The sequence below is a fragment of the Chiloscyllium plagiosum genome, unplaced genomic scaffold (genome assembly GCF_037043375.1).
Source record: "Chiloscyllium plagiosum isolate Xiang-an unplaced genomic scaffold, Cpla_swu_hap1 HiC_scaffold_24, whole genome shotgun sequence".
Lineage (NCBI taxonomy): Eukaryota > Metazoa > Chordata > Chondrichthyes > Orectolobiformes > Hemiscylliidae > Chiloscyllium > Chiloscyllium plagiosum.
The window spans coordinates 27,233,656-27,255,206 of NW_028270162.1; the positions used below are offsets into that span (position 1 = coordinate 27,233,656).

General features: G+C 40.0%; 1 protein-coding gene across 1 annotated transcript in view; it reads right to left on the reverse strand.

Annotated features, from left to right (window-relative positions):
* The window catches only part of LOC122562633 (uncharacterized), a 244,370-nt gene that overhangs the window by 58,255 nt on the left and 164,564 nt on the right, over positions 1-21,551 (reverse strand). The window contains exon 17 of the mRNA XM_088000000.1: positions 4,629-4,682. Coding sequence (XP_087856126.1) covers positions 4,629-4,682 — 54 coding nt within the window. The remainder of the gene's footprint in view (positions 1-4,628; positions 4,683-21,551) is intronic.

Genomic DNA, 21,551 nt, shown 5'->3' on the forward strand with positions numbered 1-21,551 from the left:
AATCTTAGTGATAAGGAAATCTGTGAAAGTCTCACTTTTTTGTTGAGAGGATGGAGAAGACAGCAAAGGATGGCAACCTGTTTTATCAGCAAATTATATAGTAGCTAATAATTAAAATGGGCAGTGCAAATTTCAATTTAAAGCGCAGTTTTCTTTGACAAACCTCAAAGCCCATTGGATAGATTATAGGTGACAATCTTAAAGTCTTTTTGCTGAGATGGCAAACAATAACCAATCTGGTTACAACCTCAAAAGGTACACTTTACTATAATTATGGTGGCTAACTTAAGGTCATGCTATGCATGCAGTTTATAGTTAACTGTACATCTTAATAATCAATGAAGAAAATTTTAAAATGTCCATACTCCCAAGTCAAAATCAGAGATAGACAAAATGAGATTAAAACTGACAAGATTAGGAGAAGACACTATTTCCAGAGTTTAAGACTTTTTTTTAAAAATGAAAAATGAAATTAGGTTTGAAAGGCACCAAATTTTGTTTTGAAAAGAGAGTTCATATTTCAGTAAGGATTAACCTTTAACAATATCTTGCCAAAAGTGTTGCCCCAAAAGTATTGTATTACAATACTGAAGTATTAGTTATAATATATCAGGCATTTCTCTGAGAAACATGAAAGTTATCTAAGTCCACATGATTGTAATCTAAAGAAACAACCCTCATTTCTCTCTCTCACACACATGCACACCATTAAATTTCCAATAAAAGAGGTGATAAGTAGAATTACTATTGACACTATTGGAAAATCCATATGTCTCAAAGATTTATTAAATTATGGGTCAACCTACAACAGTTCAAGGCGATAGCTCACCACTTTCTCAAAAGGCAACCAAGGAAAGCAATAAATGCTGGCTACCCAGTGACGCCTATATCCCATCAGTGAATAAAGAAAAAAATTAACTGAAATATATTGCATCTTAAATAACAGAAAATCTTGCATCTACAACATATGCCAAAATAGACCATTAAGCGATTGAAAGTTGTCTGAAACAATCTTATTCTTCCTCACGAGTTAAGAATTTAACTTTGTTTTTCCTTTTTCTAATTTATTTTAGACAAATTCTATTAAATAAAATCTTACCCTTCAAATCCAATTTTCGTTCCAATCACATTCAATTAAGAAAATAATAAACACAAGCTTCTATATGACTACAATCTTATAAACAATTGTGTTCATATTCCAAACTGATCTCAAATGCAAATTTAGCATGATAAGAATTAGAAGAAGGCTATTCAACTCATGGAACCTGCTCTGCCATTCATTAAATTGCGACTGATCTAATTGTGGCCTCAACTCCACTCTCTTGCCTTCCCCCATAATCCTGGACTCTTCTGTCAAATAAAACTCCATCTAAATCAGGCTTTAATATACTCAATGAGCCAGCCTGTACTGCTCTCTGTGGAAAAGAATTTCAAAGACAAACAACCCTCTGAATGAATACATTCTCCTCTCCCCCCCCAAGATTCAAACTGTGCTACCTAGTTCTGAGCTCCCCATAGGACGGAAAAAAAAATCCTCTTTGTATCTTCCCTGTCAAGAATCAGAATCTTACAAGAGATCACTTATTTTTCTGAATTCGAGCAAAGGTATAAACCCAACATTATCCATCCCTTCATTTCAGCCACTCAGCACGGAGAATGTTTTCTGAACCATTTCCAATCCAAGTATATCCCTCTTGAAGCAAGGAGTTCCAAACCTCAATAAATTGCTCTGTGCAATTGTAACAAGGCTTCCCTAATCACCTCCCTTGTAATAATGGTCAACAACCCATTATTTTCAATACATATTTCATGATCAATAATTATTTGCTGCACCTTCATGCTTCATGTACAAGGACAGCTGAATCCATGTAAATAACATTCAGCTTTTCTATTCTTCCTGTCTTAGTGGATATTCTCACATTGCCACATTCTATGCCAAAATTCTGCCATTCCTACATATTCCTACCTATATATATATATTACTTAGCAGGATTTTGGGGGAATCTTAGTTTTTCTGGTTAAGTGAGAGTTGCATTTTTTTTTAAAAATAGAGAAGCTTGCAATAAGACTCAGCAAGATTTGTGACTATATTACTAAATTCACCTCATTAACTACCCATCTCACCTCTATAGCATTCCTCATGTCCAACTCTAGACCTATCTTATGTGCTATTCCAAGAACAACTTGCTACTCAGCAGATATCTGCCAAAAGATCAGCATCCCTTGCGCCTGCACAACCTTTGAGAGGCCACTGTGCACCTGGACAATCCTAGACAATCCAGTGTTGCCCATCACCAGGAGCATAATGGCAAAGGAGCCACAAAGCCATGCTTCCCGATGCTGGTGCTCAATCACACATACACCCTCATTATCTTATCCTTGTCACCATTTAATCACTAGGCCACACACTTTATAAGTCCTCAGCTATCTATAGACCGCCTCTGATGCCCTACTACTGTTTCCCCAATGCTCAGGTGTCACTTGCATCCAATCACTGTTCAGTAGGGCAACATCAAATAGAGGTGAGCAATCGGACAAGTCCAAATGTGAGCTGTTACTGACAGCCAGCAAAAGGGAAAACAAAGAAACAAATACAGGCTGCAGTTTGCACCCAGAATGCAAACCAAACGCTAGCTTCATGAGCTTGACAGTCCATGGTCTTCTGCACGTAGTTCGTATAGAGTGGTGCAGCTGTGCTCTGTTATCCCCTGGGAGAGTTTCCTCCAGCTCGATGTTCTCATCCTTCTCCTCGGATGAGTGCTCCCATTCATCTAGCTCCCCAGCATCGATCACATCAACTTGTTGCCTGCTCTAATTATGCAGAACACAGGATGAAAATATGCTGCAGTGCACACTCCAGACTGTACTGGGTTTGCGCCACTCTCTTGCCCTCACACTGCACCAAGCCGTGGAACCACACGTTCCGCTGATGGCTTTTTCCACCAAGGACCTTGTTGCAGGATGTGCACCAAGTTGGTGCATGTCTCACGCTAGCCAAGTGATCAACACATTACATCCAAAAGGCAGTGCCTGCTGCACTCCATCCCATCTCCATTGCATTATTACAGTCCATCGTCACATTTACATGAATTATGATGCAGTGTTATTTCCTCATCCCACAGAACCTTTGGACGTTCCACAATTGTTGGGGCACTTCTGCTCAGAATTCAGCTCATTTCTAAGATGACAATATTAGTTTAGCTGACACCAATGGTTTGGTATAATTTGCCTTCGAGCAACATGTGAAGCTGAAGCATGCTCATTCTGCGAATACTGCACGCATGCAAAGAAATCTGTTCAAATGAAACGTTGCTAGAATTTGCTTTATTTCTTGCCCCTTCAATATCTTGATCACCAGCAGATGAGGGTTCTGGACTTTTGTCCACCAAAGAGATACTGACTCGGTCTATCTTGGTTGCATTTCACATCTAAAAAAAACAAAGTGATGGCAGGAAACAGTTCACTGTGGGCACCTTAAGCACCAGGATCCACCTAGCTGCCAAGAACCCCTTCAGAGCCTTGATGTCCCCTATTACCCGCAGTATCCTGACAGGCCATGTCTAACTAACACCAAATGTGGAGACCCATTACATCAAATTTCACCTCCAAACATCCTCCCTGTTCTCTAAACCCCAATATTACACATTAATGATGCCCACCTTATCTTCTATGCTTCCGTGCAGAGGCGACAGTGATGGTTACTGCCAATAATCCCTCTGCTATAGCCTACCAAGCTCCCAGATGCTGGGATCCTCCTGCTGTCCCCAAGGCAACTCTTCTTATGACTGTGAGCATTCAAAAGTACTGTTAATGAAAAGGTGACTATTTCCAATATTTTCTATAAAGTATCAGCTCATGCATCTTACAGGGGCATGGAGTCTTTGCAGTACTGCTTCAACTCCAAAGATACCATGGAAGGAGGGGACAATTACAAATAAAGCAACCTCCAGCAGCTGCCGCACAGTTTCCAGAGAGAGAAACATCAGGTGAAGATCCCCCAAGGAAGTGGGCGGGAAGTACATGATCCTGTGTTTACAGACCTTGCTGTCATTCTCTACAGCTCTCGAAAAACATGCAGGCATAGATTAAGTGCGTCCTGGGCCACCGTCGCTGAACTGTGCCATCTGCTGGAGCATAACTTGCACTCAGAAGAACTGATGGCAATCCCATCCCAATGGCTGTCAAAGTCACAGCTATTCTGAAATTCTGCCAGTGATTCATCTTAAGGTCCAACATGGGATCTGTGTTGTATCTCCCAATTCTTGGCCTACAAATCCAAAGAGGTAGTTACTGGTGTGCAGCATCTGACATTGCATGCAGCTGGGATTTAAACATGAAAGACCAAAGATCCCATCAAAAGCCAGCAATTCTGCCTCTCCTGCAGTATAGTTCCATGAGATTAGTGTCTTTGAGCTGGATGCATAATGAATGACATAAATAATAAAAGTTTTGAGAAAAACGTTGCCTTGAGCCACAGCAGATCAGGCACCATGAATCTCACTCAACAAAGCACAAATAAAAATGGGAAAATTCAGTCAAATATCACTTCACAGAAAGCTTACTGATCCATATGCTAAAACTGGATTCATCGCAAGATATTGATATTATTAAATGCAACCGTTACTTACCTCAAACGATATAATGAAATCATGAGCATTTGCCTTTCTGGCAGCATCAACTACCTGTTTTGGGAGAAAGAGAGTATTACTTTCAGCAAACGAAACATGACAATCATAGGCATCAAAAGACTTTGACTATTTTGCTGACAAACTTATTTTAGCCAAGGGAATAAAATGTGGTCAAGACGGAGATTGAAAAATGTTAACTAGGCAACTTTCTATAAGCTTTGAAGTTAATAGGGCTGCAATTAAGAAGTAACACCTGCAGAGTTTAACGGTGCCCAAGGGAACTGTCAACAGGTCTAAATACTAATTAGATACAAAAAGAAAAGTTAAACTTTGGCAACTCCAGCCCAAAATAAAAGATTTGAAATTATAACAGAAGGCAGGTGTTTCCTCTGCAAGATAATGGTTTTGAAGAAAATAATGAACTATTGCAGCCCTTTTGATGAATGTGCTTTTTGAACATTGGGAAAACGTAAATAAATGTTTGTATGATACAGAAAATTATCTCCAAGGAAACAAAGAGAAGAGTTACTTGTTTCCTTGAATATAAATCACAAGGAAAATAACTTGATGTTTCAAATCACACCACATTTTTACCACTTGCTAATACCCATTGCTATAAAGCTCCTACCGCCCTGGCATTCTGGAATAATTCAGTAATCAGGGGTTAAGACACGAGGCATCAGAATCCCTATTCTCCCAGCTATAAGGATTGCGCTTGGGGAGCCCGCTAAGAATACAATTGGCCACTAAAGGACGGAGGCAGGATTTATCATTCGCTACACGAGAAAGCCTGACCTCAGAGCTACCGTGTTTTGAGGCCAGAGAGCGAGGTGTGTAAAAACTTGCTGGGGGCTCCCTGATGTGAGCAGGGGTGTGACTAGGGAGGAATCCTCATGTTTGTACAGAGAAACCTGCCAGTTAGGGCAATTGGCATGGGCTTCTCCCCTCCCACTGGTTAAATGCAGAAACAGCATGGGACTCTCAAGTTAGTATTAGTTGCCTAAAGGGCCTCAACTACCCAAAGGCAAGTGGGTTGCCCAACAGCAGCAACACTGTTGGTATAATTGCTGTGGGGGACAAGCTACTTGTGGGATTGCACAATCCAGAGTTAAACCAAATCAGTAAAAGTGTGTAAAATGTCACCCTGGCCTCAGTATTTTCGATGACGCTGCTTGGTAATTACTGAAATACCGAGTAGTAAACCCCCTTGTCACTGTTATTGTCAATAAATAATATAACCATTCAACCTTTACAAAAATGAACAACCTAGGGTTTGTGACATGATTAACAGTACAGCACTCATCATCACAAAAGTTAAAAGCTGACAGCAACTTCTATAGTATGTGTATGAGGAACTAAATGTGATAATCCAATGGTTACTGCCAGAGGCAACTTGCTTCTCTCTCCACAGGGTGCATTTGCAACAGTGCTCAATAGACTTTGCACCCAGATTATAGCAATGATATTAACCAAAGGTAAGTTCCCACCAGATCGCTGACAAATATACCAGAACCAACCTGGACAGATGCATCTGCAAACCTTTGTGCACATTGCCCAATTTAGTCATTTCAAATGACTCAAATCAAATCAAAATTCACACTTTTGAATGTCTCTTACCATAATACATAGAAACATGAAAATAGGTGCAGGAGTGGGCCATTCAGCCCTTCGAACCTGCATCCCTATTTAATATGATCATGGCTGATCATGCAATCTCAGTATCCCATTCCTACTTTTTCTCCATACCTCTTGATCCCTTTAGCCGCAAGGGCTACACCCACCTCCCTCTTGAATATATTTAATTAACTGGATTCAGTTTTTTTGAAATAGCAAAGAGGATTGATGAGGGCAGAGCAGTAGATGTGATCTATATGGACTTCAGCAACACGCTTGACAAGGTTCCCCATGGGAGACTGGTTAGTTAGCAAGGTTAGATCTGATGGAATACAGGGAGGACTAGCCATTTGGATACAGAACTGGCTCAAAGGTAGAAAACAGAGGGTGGTGGTCGAGGGCTGGTTTTCAGATTCTAGGCCTGTGACCAGTGGAGTGCCACAAGGATCGTTGCTGGGTCCACTACTTTTTGTCATTCATATAAATGATGTGGATGCGAGCATAAGCTGTACAGTTAGTAAGTTTGCTGATGACACGAAAACTGGACAGCAGGTGTAGTGGACAGCAAAGAGGGTTACCTCCGATTACAACCGGATCTTGATCAGATGGGCCAATGGGCTGAGGAGTGGCAGATGGAGTTTAGTTTAGATAAATGAGAGGTGCTGTATTTTGGGAAAGCAAATCTTAGCAGGACTTATGTACATAACGGTAAGGTCCTAGTGAGCGTTGCTGAACAAAGAGACCTTGGACTGCAGGTTCATAGCTCCTTGAAAATGAAGTCGCAGGTAGATAGGATAGTGAAAGTGGTGTTTGGTATGCTTTCCTTTACTGGTCAGAGTATTGAGTAAAGGAGTTGGGAGGTCATGTTGCGACTGGAAAGGGCATTGGTTAGGCCACTTTTGGAATATTGCATGCAATTCTGGTCTCCATCGTATTGAAAAGATGTTGTGAAACTTGAAAGGGTTCAGAAAAGATTTACAAGGATGTTGCCAAGGTTGGAGGATTTGAGCTTTAGGGAGAGGTTGAATCGGCTAGGGCTGTTTTCCCTGAATCGTCGGAGGCTGGGGGGTGACCTCAGAGGTTTATAAAATCATGAGGGGCGTGGATAGGATAAATAGACAAAGTCTTTTCCCTGGGATGGGAGAGTCCAGAACTAGAGGACATAGGTTTAGAGTGAGGGGGAGAGTGAGGGGGAAAATAAGGGGCAACGTTTTCCACACAGAGGGTGGTACATGTATGGAATGAGCTGACAGAGGAAGTGTTGGAAGCTAGTGCAAATACTGCATGTAAAAGACATCTGGATGGGTATATTAATAGGAAGGGGTTGAGGGAAAAGGGCAGAGTGCTAGTACGTGGGACTAGATTGGGTTGGGATATCTGGTCAGCATGGACGAATTGGACTGAAGGGTCCGTGTCCGTATTGTACATCTCTATGAGTCTAAGTCATTAGGCTGGTAAATTCAGGAGTGAATGAATTCTTTAAAAAAGTGTAGTGATAATTAGTCCAAACAACCGCTCTGACACTGAAAATATATAAATGCATGGAATCTCATTCCTTCAGATGTTAGAGATTTTCAAAATAAAATTAGGAAGAAGAAATAATTAGAGAACGTGTAAACTATTAGAATTATTTTAGGCTGTGTCTGAGCAATTTCTGAAACCCCACTCATCTTTCCCTGTACGACTTTGAATTTATGCCTTCCCTTGTGGACTCTGCATGTCTGAGGATTCTTCAATCTGATTGGTGGAACCTTTTTGCTTGCTCTAGTCACACGGAGTGGATCATGCTGCATTTGACACCAGATCAAAGCAAATCTCCACTGAGGAACCCACAAAAACTCTGTAGAGAACTGCCACGGAGGTAAATGGTGAGTGCATCTTCCCAGCTGACAACAAAATCTGGGCATTCTATTTGAATGTTCAAAAGAATTAAAGTGTTAACTGATTGTAATCTTATTGGAACGTACATTTGTATATTAATTATTCAAAATCATTTGTGGTCCTTTGAAGCAACTGCTATGCATTTGATGCCTTCTGTTAGCAAATTCAAAAACATGATTTCCAATGAAGCGAAGAGTCACAAAATGTAAACCCATCTTTTCTCCCACACAAAAGACTAATCTTTAAACGTTGTCTTTCGATTTATAAATGCTATTCCTTACATGGCCACATGGTAAGGTGTTTTAAACCCACATCAACAATGTACAAAAGCAACTTTCTATCCATAACATGCAAATGTAGAGATAACAGATTATCAAAACACACAATCTGCCTCCATATGACCGGTCAGAGTAACAGTAGAATGGACACCACCAGATGGAAAGAGACAGGACCAGTGTAAAAAGACCTGGAGGAGTATATTTAGGGACAACCTTCAAGAATAAGATACAACCTGGGCTGGAGTGTAAGGAATTGCAATGGAGTGTGACCAGTGGCAGTATCGTGTTGTCAATTGTTCTACCCAGGACTGGAAGGTCCAAGTCAATAGTCATGTGATAATTATCTTCACTATTTGCAAAATCAAGCTATCTTTGCAGAGTGGTGGAAGTAGTAGTTAAATTTAACAAATTCAGGTTCTCATCACTTTTCCCACACCAATTTAACAGGTCCCATAAATAATCATTTCCTTCTCTTTGAGATGTGCATAAGTAATTTAACACAGTGTTTTAATGGATTTTTTGGGGATGTTAAATATACAAGAAATGCAACAATAATATTAATACAAAAAGCAGCAAATATTAAATCAATACCATTAAATCTGTATATTATATGCACAATTCCTAACTTTTAAAACGTGGTTTTGGCATCACGAAGCTTTACTTATTAGAATATCAAATCCCTTAACCAAGGGCAAAACTGAACTTTTTGTCTGGGAAATTAAACAATATTTGAATAAAAATCCAGAAATCTTGAATCAGACTCTAGCTTTAATCTTGTAGGTATCAATTGTTTTCTTTGAAGTTGTTTTATTTCAAGACAATATTTCATACTTAGTTAGAGCTGTTAGTATCCCTGCACTTGAGTACATGTGACAATAAAATCTAAATCTAACTACAAACACCCACATGACAAATACACATGTCCAACAGTAGTTAAAAATCACAACACCACGTTATAGCCCAACAGGTGCTTTCGGAGTGCTTCTAAATACTGTAAACTTGTTGGACTATAACCTGGTGTTGTGCGATTTTTAACTTTGTCCACCCCAGTCCAACATCGGCTCCTCCACATCATGTCCAACAATATTAATTCTTTTTTAAACACTTGTGCCGAATACAAAGTTACACAGCTGTGAGCCATTACTTACACAAAGGTTGTTAATTACAACAAGTAATCAAACCGATTTAATGCATAAATAGACTAAATGAACAGTTAAAACCACCAGTTTATAAACCAATTTTTGGTCAGAATACAGCTAAATTAGAAAAAAAAGGCTTTAGGTTTCAATTCTGCAGACTTTGGAAATTTGAATTACAGGTAACAAACTAGAAACAGGAGATCTGAACAGCCTTCCTGAAGCGAGTGAGACAAATTTTGAAATTTTTAAGAGGGACAGCAAACATCATATAAATATTATAAACAGCATTTTTTTCTTCTGTATGTCAAAGGTGTATACATTTATTCTTTTTAAAATTCATTCCTGGGATGTCAGCATTGCCTGCACAGGTAACATTTGATGCTCATCACTATTTGCATTAATGAAAGACCATCAGCAGACTGTAAATGTATTTTGAATCTACTTTCCCTACTGATTCTTCCTCATTTCAGGGAAGTAGTCCGAATCCCCTGTAATATTTCTGGCATTAACGTTACAACTTCAAGGATTTCAAGGATCGTGGAGGTGCCAAAAAAAGCAGTTATATTGAGGCAGGTCTTAATTAAAAGTAATGGTGTGAAATTATGTGTAAATTCACCAGGCCCTACAGAGGATTATAAGATGTACTATGAATTTGAATGCCTGGAATTTGCAAAGTTGATTTACGCTACTCTACTGTTTGTTTTGCACAAATACATCTAGGCCTTCACACTTCTGTTCGATTGAAGATCTTGCTAAATGTAACATTAATTGTCCATTAAACTCATCATAGAAAGTTAAATTAGGTAATTAAGAGTTTACTGTGTGATAACTGTTGACTGAATTTCAATCTTTCTGCCTCTGAAGGGGAACAATTTTAACCATTCACACTCATTCCAGCATGTGTCAGAATCTTAAGCAACTTTTTCCTGGATCTCCTAATTTCTTTGTACCTTTTCTATTCTAATTCAACCTCCGACTTCTTTATCCTTAATTTTTATTGGTCAGGGAGATGGACCTATTAATTTCTCATTTCTAACAAGCTCCAGCACAAAAACCCTAAGCTGAATATAGTCTAATGAATACATCACAAGATGCCCCGTTCCAGCATGAGTTGGCCCAGTTTATTTTCATTTCATTTGTCTTATCTTGAAATTCCCTTACTTGGGAAAGCATTTAATTGCATTCTCGAAATGCAATACATTATACCTTTTGCTAAAATGCAACACTAAACTAATTAGTCTGGTCTCCTACACAGTCTTAGAGTCACAGAATCATACAAGCCAGGAAACAGACCCTCCAGTCCAAATCAGTCCATGCTGAACATAATCCCAAACTAAACTAGTCCCACCTGCCTGCTCCTGGCCTGTACCCCTCCAAACCGTTCCTATTCATGTATTTACCAAAATGTCTTTTAAATGCTGTAGTTGTACTCACATCTACTACTTCTTCAGAAAGTTAATTCCACATGTGAACCATCCTCGGTGTAAAAAAATTGCCTATATCTTTTTAAAAATTTCTCTCCTCTCACCTTAAAACTGTGCCCCCTGGTTTTGAAATTCCCCAACCTAGGGAAAAGACAACTACCATTAACTCTATCTGTACCCATCATTATTCTACAAATGGGGTCTTACATAAAAAGATTTTTTTTGCTATATATTATTTTCATTCTTTCTCTTCCTTTCTCAATCATTCAGAAAATTGAAACCGTTTCCTAGCTGAATACCAAATAGTGATTCCTAAAATCATAATTAGATTAGACAGAATCAATATAGTTTATCGAATCAGATGTGCAGCGTGGGAACTGACCCTTCAGTTCAACTCATCCATGCCAACCAAATATCCTAAATGAATCTAGTCCCATTTGCCAGCACTTGGCCCATGTCCCTCTAAACCCTTCCTATTCATGTACTCATTCAGATGACTTTTAAATACTGTAATTGTACCAACCTCCACTTCCCTTGGCAACTCATTCCATACATGTACCATGTTTTGCTTGAAAAGGTTGTCCGTTAGGACTCTTTTCAACCTTTTCCCTCTCACGCGAAACCTATGCCCTCTGGTTCTGGACTCTCCCAACCCAGGGAAAAGACCCTGTCTATTTACCCTATCCATGCCTCTCATGATTTTATAAACCTCTGAGGTCACCCCTCAGCCTCCAATGTTCCAGGGAAAATAGCCCCAGCCTATTCAGTTTATCCCTATATCTCAAATCTTCCAACCCTTGGCAATATCTTTGTAAATCTTTTCTGAACCGTTTTAAATTTCACAACATCCTTCCAATAACAGGGAGACCAGAATTGCATACAATTTTCCAAATGTGACCTAACCAATTTCCTGTACAGCTACAACATGACTACCCAACTCCTATATTCCACGCTCTGACCAATAAAAGAAAGCATACCAAACACCTTCTTCACTAACCTATCTAGATGTGACTCCATTTGCAAGGAACTATGAAATGCACTTTAAGGCCTTTTTGTTCAGCAAGACTCCCCAGGACCTTCCCATTAAGTGTATAAGTCCTGCCCTGATTTGCCTTTCCAAAATGCAACACCTCACATTTATCAGATGTAAACTCCAACTGCCACTCCTCAGCCCATTGGCCCATAGTACAACAGATAAAAATGAATGTGGCATATTTGATAAAGGTGCCACATTTCAGGTTGAGACACAAGATGAAGGCTAACAGGATTAGGGATAATATATGATCTTATGTAGTGATACTACGACTTTATAAGGTGCATTTTGTACTTTTTTTTAAAAAACGGAGATAGAGACCGAAGTACACAGCAGTCTGTTCCAAGCCAATAATGTAATGAGCCTGAGGAGCTTTGGGCTTTTTTTAAATGTTGGAACAATAGAAGCAACATGAAGGAGTGTAGTCAAGTTGCCACAGAACAAGGCTTAAAAGTTAACATTCGTTAGTTGATGCTGTCTTGAAGCTGGCTGTGGAAGCTATTATTCTCCTCTCTGTCACAGCTAAAAGCTTAGGTTTTAGACATGCAGGACAATCTATTTTACTGAATTAGCCTTTTCCAAGGGTGTGTTTATGGGATGTTACTGTATTGTAACAGTTGCTGTTTAGTAGTTAAATAATCTAATATCCTGTTAAATTTTCCAATACAGTTAAGGTGATTCCATTTCAGTTTTTCTTTTATTTTAACGATAGGGTAAAAATAAAGTACGTATTGCTATCTAGACCATAACACCTTACACATGGAAAGAGGCCATACATTTGTCTATTTCCCTTCTTGAAGAGAAGAAATGCTTAAAGGTACAAAGTATTTGGACAACAAATTAGAGACTAGAAAACTAGGTAATAATATCTATCCTAATCCTGAGAATAAGATTGCTGCTTTCCTGTATTGTTTCTATCCCACTTAAATCAACAAATTCAGTTCAGATTGTTGTATGGGCCATGCTAGTTTACTATGCTGTATGAGCTGCTGCTGCTGAAGGTTGCTGCACCCACCCCTTTTAAATGTAGAACACTACAGGACCTGTTTCGTCCAGCGTGGTAGAGGAAAACCACTTCCTACTCTGACTACTGGAGTCTCTTTTAGTTAAGATAGTTTATTGCACATTAGCAAAGTTACAAGTTATGTTGATGTGATACATGCTGTTACAGAGACTGAACAGGACTGGATGCTAGTTCCCACTGATTTGAGATTCTGAACTGTTCCATCCACACATCATAATTGGTGGTGCTCATGGCATGCCTCAGTATTAATCTGTTCAAACCTATGTACAACACACAGTGGGGGTTGGATCCTCATATTGAAGGAAAGAATCAGGAATTGGGGCCAATACTGTTGTCAGTCTTGACCACAAGTCTGCAAGCTGGCAGAATCCAGAGTGGGATGGTTAAAGGCTCACCTGTATTTACAAAATGCCTTGGCCTAAAGGAATTAATTACTGATTTATAAACACTTGAGCCCTCTGACCACTACCTCACTCCCTTTCATCCTTGAATCAATTGTCCACTATAAGAACAGAACTCAAGTCCACTTAGTAACAGTTGGAATCCATTAAACAGCTCATAATTCAAGACACCCAGTTGATACTGTGTGGACCTGGGGCTTTGAATAGTGGAAGTTGAATTCACAAAGAATTTGGAATTAGCAGAGTCTCAAAATTCCGTTAAAGTATTATAGGGAAGGAAGCTGCCATCCTTACATGGTCTGGCCTACATGTGACTTCAAAACCACATAAATATGATTGTCTAGAGGGCAGTTGAAAGTCAATTAGGAATGCTTAACAAATGCAGGCCTAGCCAGGGATGCCCTCATCCTTTAGATGAATAAATATAATGGCTATTCATTCATTGGCATGTCAATCAACATAGACGGAGCTTCAGAGTAGCTGTGCAGCACAGAGGGAATGTTGATCTCGACGGAAAACTTTAAAACAATGAGAAAAGCTTTAACGTTCACACATTGCGAGTGTACCACATTACCCTTTCAATATTCTGACATGTAATTGAGCAATACACCACATACTTTTTTAAAAAAAAACAGAACCACACAGTTTACTAAGTTGATTATAAGCATCATAAAATTAACCAAAGCAACCATTGCGAGATAGGTTAGTTTTTTTTTAAAAAAGGAATAATACATTTGGCTTGAAAGCCAAGAGGCTTCAGAAAAGGAAATGTACAAAATAACCTTACAACCCATAGATTACCTTCTTGTACAAATGCATCAGAAGTCTGTAGAAACTTGTTCACAATTAAAAACGAACACTCCTATTTTTCAGGCAGCATTTTTGGATCAGCTCTCTTGGCAACGGAATAATTTCAAAAGAAATTGTTTAATTAATATTTTCCTAAAACATTTGAAGTGCATTAGAAGCAAAAACATTAAGAATCTCAAACTAAATTAGCTTCATTGAAATTCCTACATTTTTATCGTGCTCATCTGAATTTCAAATTCTTTTGCATCTAGGGAAGTTGTCATGCACTAGTGCATTCCACTAATTCAACGCCAAAATTGTAAATTTCCACCTTGCTACAAATTATCAGTTACCAGTGACCTACAGTCAAGCAAAACAAGAATCTATTATTAGCCTATTCTGTTGTACTCTTCCTCAATCTCAAGTTGGTACAGAGGAATTCTACATGTCAAGCCTGAAATGAATGTAGAGATAGTAGGGTATGTGAAGGACATTCACATAGTGCAGCACACAACATTGGCCTATCACTTGCTATAAAGATGTATCAAATTGAAACTTTTCCACTTCCTCCTCCCCCATGTGTTATGAAGTAATTTAAAGACCACATCAATGCGCACACACACACAATATTAAGCAAATCTTCTATAATTGTTTCCATCACTACTTGCAAGAACGTAAGCATGGTATCTTGTTATGCTCCCAGAAGCATTAAGCAAAGTGGGCTGGAAAACCTAGCTATGCGGAAGACCAAAAGTCAGTTTCTTAACTGAAGGATGAAACAATGGTATTAATTTCTTGAATAATTGTTGGCAGTTTGAGGTATACGCACATCAGACATACTCATCAAAAGGAAATCTTACTAGAAGTGCACCTTTTCAATTAACTAATCCATAAAGTGTTTCTCTTCAGTCACTGTGTGAAAGTGCAGGTGAGGTCATCTACTTTGTTGATTTTATCTCTATGGGATGAGTTGCTTAATGAATGGAATCAAAGATGACTGGATGACAGAAACCTAAGAGGTACAGGAGATGTCTCACTAAATTAGGGAGGAAGAGGGTGGGAGGTGGCTCAGTGGATAGCACTGCTGCCTGACAGCTCCAGGGACTCAGGTTCGATTCCAGCCTCGGGTGACTGTCTCTGTGGAGTTTGCACATGCTCAGTGTCTGCATGGGTTTCCACTGGTTCTCCGGTTTCCTCCCACAATCTAAAGATGTGCAGGTTAGGTGGATTGGACATGCTGAATTTCCCATAGTGTTCAGGGATGTGTAGGTTAGGTGTATGAGACAGGGTAAACGTTATAGGGTAGGGAAATGAGTTTGGGTGGTATACTCTTCAGAGGGTCGGTGTGGACATGTTGGGCCGAAGGGCCTGTTTCCACACCAAGAATTCTTAAAAAAAAAGTTGGGTAAGTGCTCAGGAAAGTGCAGAGGAGTGAGGGACTTTATCATCATGGGTACAGTGGTCATGTTGTTTTGAGGAGTGGGAAGAGGGGAAACTCTTTCCGGTCACAGATAAAGGAAAGTCAGTCCCAAGGGATCAACGAGTTAAACTTTTAGCTTAAAGATTGATGTAGGAGGAATAGGTTACAGTTCATATGGCAGTGGCACCAGCACTGGTAGAAGGCAACTGTTCCAGTTAGACGGGTTTTACTGGAACCATGCTAGGACCAGTGTCTTGGCACATTGAATAAGTTGGGCTGCAGAGCGAGACAGGAATGAACAGAGAATACAAATACTTCTAAAAAGAAAAATCAGCAAATGGGGTAGAGGAGGAACAAAAGGTAATAAGTCAGAATTAATGGCTCTCTCCTTGACTGCACACAGTATTCAATATGAAGGAAATAAATTAACAGCACAGTTGGTGGATAATGAGCACGATCTTAGCGACATTTTGGAGACATGGTGACAAGGAGATCAAGCTGGGAAGTGAACATTGAATGGTATGTGATCTTGCAAAAGGTCAGGGAGGAAGTGAGAAATGGCAAGATGGCTTTCTTCATAGAAAATGGGATTAGCACATTAGGAAGTGATCTTAGTTTGGATGATGTAAAATCCATACAGGTGGAGGTATGAAGAAAGAGAATACAACACTGGTGGAAGTAGCATATAAAACAGAATATATCAGAAAGTAATGAAGAACATCAATGATGGGGAACTTCAATCATCATATAGATTGGGAAAATTAGATTGGCAGAGGCAGCCATAAGGAAGAGTTCACAGAGTGCATGCAGGATAGCTTTCTAGAACAGAATTTTATGGATCCAACAAGGGATCAGGCTATTCTGGATTATTGTGTGTAACAAAGCAGGTTTAATAAATGATCTCAGCATGAAAGATTCCTGAGGGAATAGTGGCCATACATGTTAGAATTTAGCATTCAGCTTGATGGCAAGAAAGGCAAGTTGGAAACAACTGTGCTAAAAAAAAGTGTAATTACACAGGAATGAAGAAAAATATAAGATGCCGAGAAGCATCCAGCATCAAAATCTCTGTCCCTTTGCTTTGACAAACTGTCCCCTTTAATTCTGTGAGAAGAGCAGGGTAAACTAAAGCCAGGATTTTCCTATCGACAGAGAATAGTTTTTGAAGCGTAAATGGGAAGAGCGAATTAGGGCCTGACTGAATCCCAATTGTAGCAGATTCCAAGGAAATTGACCCGAAAATTGCTAGGTAATTCCTCTACGCCTGGGACCTTCCAAAAGTATCTAAAGAATCAGAGAATTTGGCGATTCTACTGCAGTTAAGTAGTTACCTAGGAAAAACAGACTATTAAATACCTAGTCTAACCCCTGACCAACTATTCAACTGACCCTAAACTTGACTCTCACATTCCCTAGAACCGGTTGCAAAACATTCTGTTCTCCCCCTAAGATCTGACACCCTCCAACCTCACACTGAAACCCATCACCCTATCATATTTACCTTACATGGGCAACTTTTCAAAGGAGCTGAGAAAATGACTGCCTTTGGGTCTGGGTGGGTGACTCTTCGAAGGGTCGGTGTGGACTTGTTGGGCTGAAGGTCCTGTTTCCACACTGTAGAGAGCAGTCAGAATTGGGACACACCCTTGTATCTACTACTCAAGTATGTATATAGACTTGGGTATATCTCCTAGATGCTATCCTGCCGGTCTCCGCATTTCTATCAAGCCTCCTATAGCTGATTCCAGAGGTGCACAATCTGTATGGGGCTCAGCATGGGCCTGCTTCCAGCAGACCTGTCATGTCATCCATTAGCTGCGGGCATGTGTCTGTGAGGCACTCACCAGACAGTGCCTTCAAGCATTACCTACAATGTGCACTCTGTATTCTCTCTATCTTGGTGGATAACGCAAGGGAATTAGGTGATGGTTCCGAGTTCACTGTATTATCATCCTCAAAGGTGAAGGTGGAACGAATGGATGGCTGTCTCTTTCTAATGGTCTTGCTGTGAGATCTCATGGTGGAGAACACAAACAACTAGCTGTTACCTACAATTCCTCTCTCACTTATGATTTAGATGTTACTCTTATGTCCATTTGTCAACATAAGATTGGAGGCATCCTCCCTTGACTGAAAGGCGTCTCAAGCCTCTACATCTGTGTACAAACACTCACGTTATCCTCAAACAATGTAGGGAATGCTTGATGACTGGAGAAATTGAGGTTTTGCTTAAGAAAAAGGAAGCATATGTCAGATATAGACAGCAGAGATCAAGTGAATCCTTAGAACAGTATAAAGGCTGTAGAAGTATTTTTAAGAGGGAAATCAGGAGGGCAAAAGGGGGATATGAGATATCTTTGGCAAGTAGGGTTAAGGAGAATCCAAAGTGATTCTTATAAATACATTAAGGACAAAAGGGAAGAAGTAACAGAGGATTAATGAGAGCAGAGTGGTGGACGTGATCTTTATGAACTTCAGTAAGGCATTTGACAAGGTTCCTCATGGTACACTGGTTAGCAAGGTTAAATAACATGGAATACAGGGAGAATTAGCCATTTGGATACAGAACTGGCTCAAAGGTAGAAGACAGAGGGTGGTGGTGGAGGGTTGTTTTTCAGACTGGAGGCCTGTGACCAGTGGTGTGCAACAAGGATGTGCTGGGTCCACTGCTTTTCATCATTTGTATGAATGATTTGGAGGTGAACATAGGAGGTATAGTCAGTAAGTTTGCAGATGACACCAATATTGGAGGTGTAGTGGATAGTAAAGGAAGTTACCTCAGATTACAATGGGATCTTTATCAGATGGGCCAGTGGTCTGAGGAGTGACAGATGGAGTTTAATTTAGATAAATGCAAGGTGCTGTATTTTGGAAAGGCAAATCAGAGCAGGACTTGTACACAATGGTAAGGTCCTAGGGAGTGTTGCTGAACAGAGACCTTGGAGTGCAGGCTCATAGCTCCTTGAAAGTGGAGACGCAGGTAGATTGGATCGTGAAGGTGGCGTTTGGTATGCTTTCCTTTATTGGTCAGAGCATGGAGTACAGGAGTTGGGAGGTCATGTTGAGGATGTACAGGACATTGGTTAGGCCACTTTTGTAATATTGTGTGCATTTCTAATCTCCCTCCTATTGGAAGGATATTGTGAAATGTGAAAGGGTTCAGAATAGATTTACAAGGATGTTGCCAGGCTAGAGAGTTTGAGATATGGGTACAGGCTGAATAGGCTGGAGGCTGAGGGGTGATTTTATAGAGGTTTATAAAAATCATGAGATGCATGGATAGAGTAAACAGACAAGGTGTTTTCCCTGGGTGGAGGAATCCAGAGCTATAGGACATCGGTTTAGGGGGAGAGGGGAAGTTTTTACGCAGAGTTTGGTGCATTTATGGAGTGAGCTGCCAGACGAAGTGGAGGAGGCTGGTACAATTACAACATTTGAAAGGCATCTGTGTGCGTATGTGAATAGGAAGAGTTGAGGGATTTGGGCGAAGTGCTGGGAAATGGGGCTAGATTAATTTAGGCTACCTGGTCAACATATATGAAGGGTCTGTTTCCGTGCTGTATATCTCTAAGACTCTAATTAAAAAATCAAAATGCTAACCAGCTAGCAATATACACATCCGATGAGTTAATCAAAACAAGTTCTAAGGCCCTTCCCCATTAGAGGACAAACCCTAAAACTACCACCTCTGGTCTTTGCACATGCTCATGTGTTTCAAGCTTCTTCCTTTATCCAGGCAAGCAGACAGAAGGACAGAGTATGATCTCAGTGGGTCCATAACTGCTTAATAAACATGCATGCCTGTGACATTACTGGGAAGGGAACGGGAGTGTGTAAGTGTGATGCATATATATGTCCTGCAGCTAGTACAACTTGCAGACTATGAAGTGGATCCCATTTAGTTCAAAAATAGTCTACCTGACACTAAGGCCTGCAGCCCAAAGTCCAGTCTGGCATTCTTCTTCAACTGTCAATTAATTGACTGATACCCTGGAGCATCAGCCCGCAGTGAAGCCCAATTCACCCTTTTGAAAAGCAAATCTTTTGTCCTGGACAGAAGTTCTAGTATGAACCTCCAAGCCCAATAACCCATGCTGCAAACGTCATCCAGGCCACCTCATTCAAGTTGAAGGTCATCCTGCTTCCAGCCCTAGGAAATTCTTCTGCCATTGCCACACAGCCCAGAGAGGAACTTGCACTGAAACTACAGTGAACATCTTCTTCTGAGTCACGGTTGATGCTGGGAGAAACAGTGGGTTTCCACAGTGGTCACAAGTGTCAACACCTCCAAAACAACACCCAGAATGATGCTTCAGGCATCTTTTAAATATGGCATTTGCAACTTTGATGGTTAATGGCAGGGACATCATTTCCAGCCCATTCCTGTCCCAAAATTGGCTGCATGCCTCAACTCCGAAGAACAAGTTGGTTGAATGTTCTTTGATTGGCTAGCTAACCCACCTACAAGAAGCATTGCATACTTCCAGTTCCACTACTAAAACCCTCAACAACAGTAAAAGTCTGTGCTCTGGAAGCAAAATTTCAACTAAGAATATGATTTTAAATGTAAAACGTACTCAAGTAATCGTATTACTTTGCTATGTTTAGTCGTACAATTGAGAAAAGTGTTCGAAATGACAAATAACGTTGCTTTGGAAAAGAAAAATGGGAGGCAACAGATTGTAGCAGCAATCAGTCTGTCATTCATATCCTGTCAAATTGTTGACAAGCAAGTGACTCTGAAGCATTGCAGAATTACCACAGGCTATAACGAGGGACAATTTCAGTAAGAAGGCCCTTAATTTATTAGAAAGCTATGCTGTGAAACACTAGCTGCATTGTCTGCCAAAATCACAGCTGCATAAAGGGGAAACTGGACAGTCACAAAACCCTATACTAATAATACAACTGTTGACAGTATCTCTGTGTTAAGCAGCATTCATACTTATGCATATTGGAAATTTAGCTTCAGATATAGAATGTAATTTGAAAGAAAAATGATACAGTTGTAGAATGTCGGCTTGTCATTAAGCAGTAATTAATAAAATAATAATTGGGCAAGTTTAAGACTAGCTGATAGAGAATTGACAAAAGTTTTCAGTGTTCAATTAGGGATCCTTAAAAGCGTACTTCCACAGTTTCTGTGCAATCTTTAAATCTTTCTCTCTTGTCCCTCTTTTGAGTATCTTCTCAATCTTTTCTGATGTAAGCCTCTTATCATTTGGTTCTTAGATTACTTACAGCGTGGAAACAGGCCCAACAAGTCCACACCGGCCCGCCGAAGCGCAACCCACACAGACCCATTCCCCTACATTTACCCCTTACCTAACACTACGGGCAATTTAGCATGGCCAATTCACCTGATCTGCACATTTTTGGACTGTGGGAGGAAACTGGAGCACCCAGAGGAAACCCACGCAGACACGAGGAGAATGTGCAAACTCCACACTGTCTGTCGCCTGAGCGGGAATTGAAACCGGGTCCCTGGCGCTGTGAGGCAGCAGTGCTAACCACTGTGCCACCCGTGGCATTCCTTTTCTTAACTTGAATAATTTTATTGTAATGGTCAGAACAATATTAATAAATGTCAATTCATCAGGAATCTGCCCAGTACATGGCTTTTCAGGGGGTTGCCAATATAAAATGTGTTCAATGTTTCGTGGTTTCACTAGAGGCTGTTTTCAATGTGACCAACATTTGGTTTATTCATTATTCGAGGATTTTTTTTCCTTACTTATCTACGTGTATTTTTAATTTGAAACAGCTACTTCTTGCATTTTATGTTAAGTTTGAATTTATGCACCTGACTCTAATTAACTGCACTTTTCAAAAAACAATTTGCAGGTTTTGCTAAAATGTATTGTTTTGCAAGCGGTTTTATTCAGCACATAATGAAAATTAATTGATTGCCCATGATTTA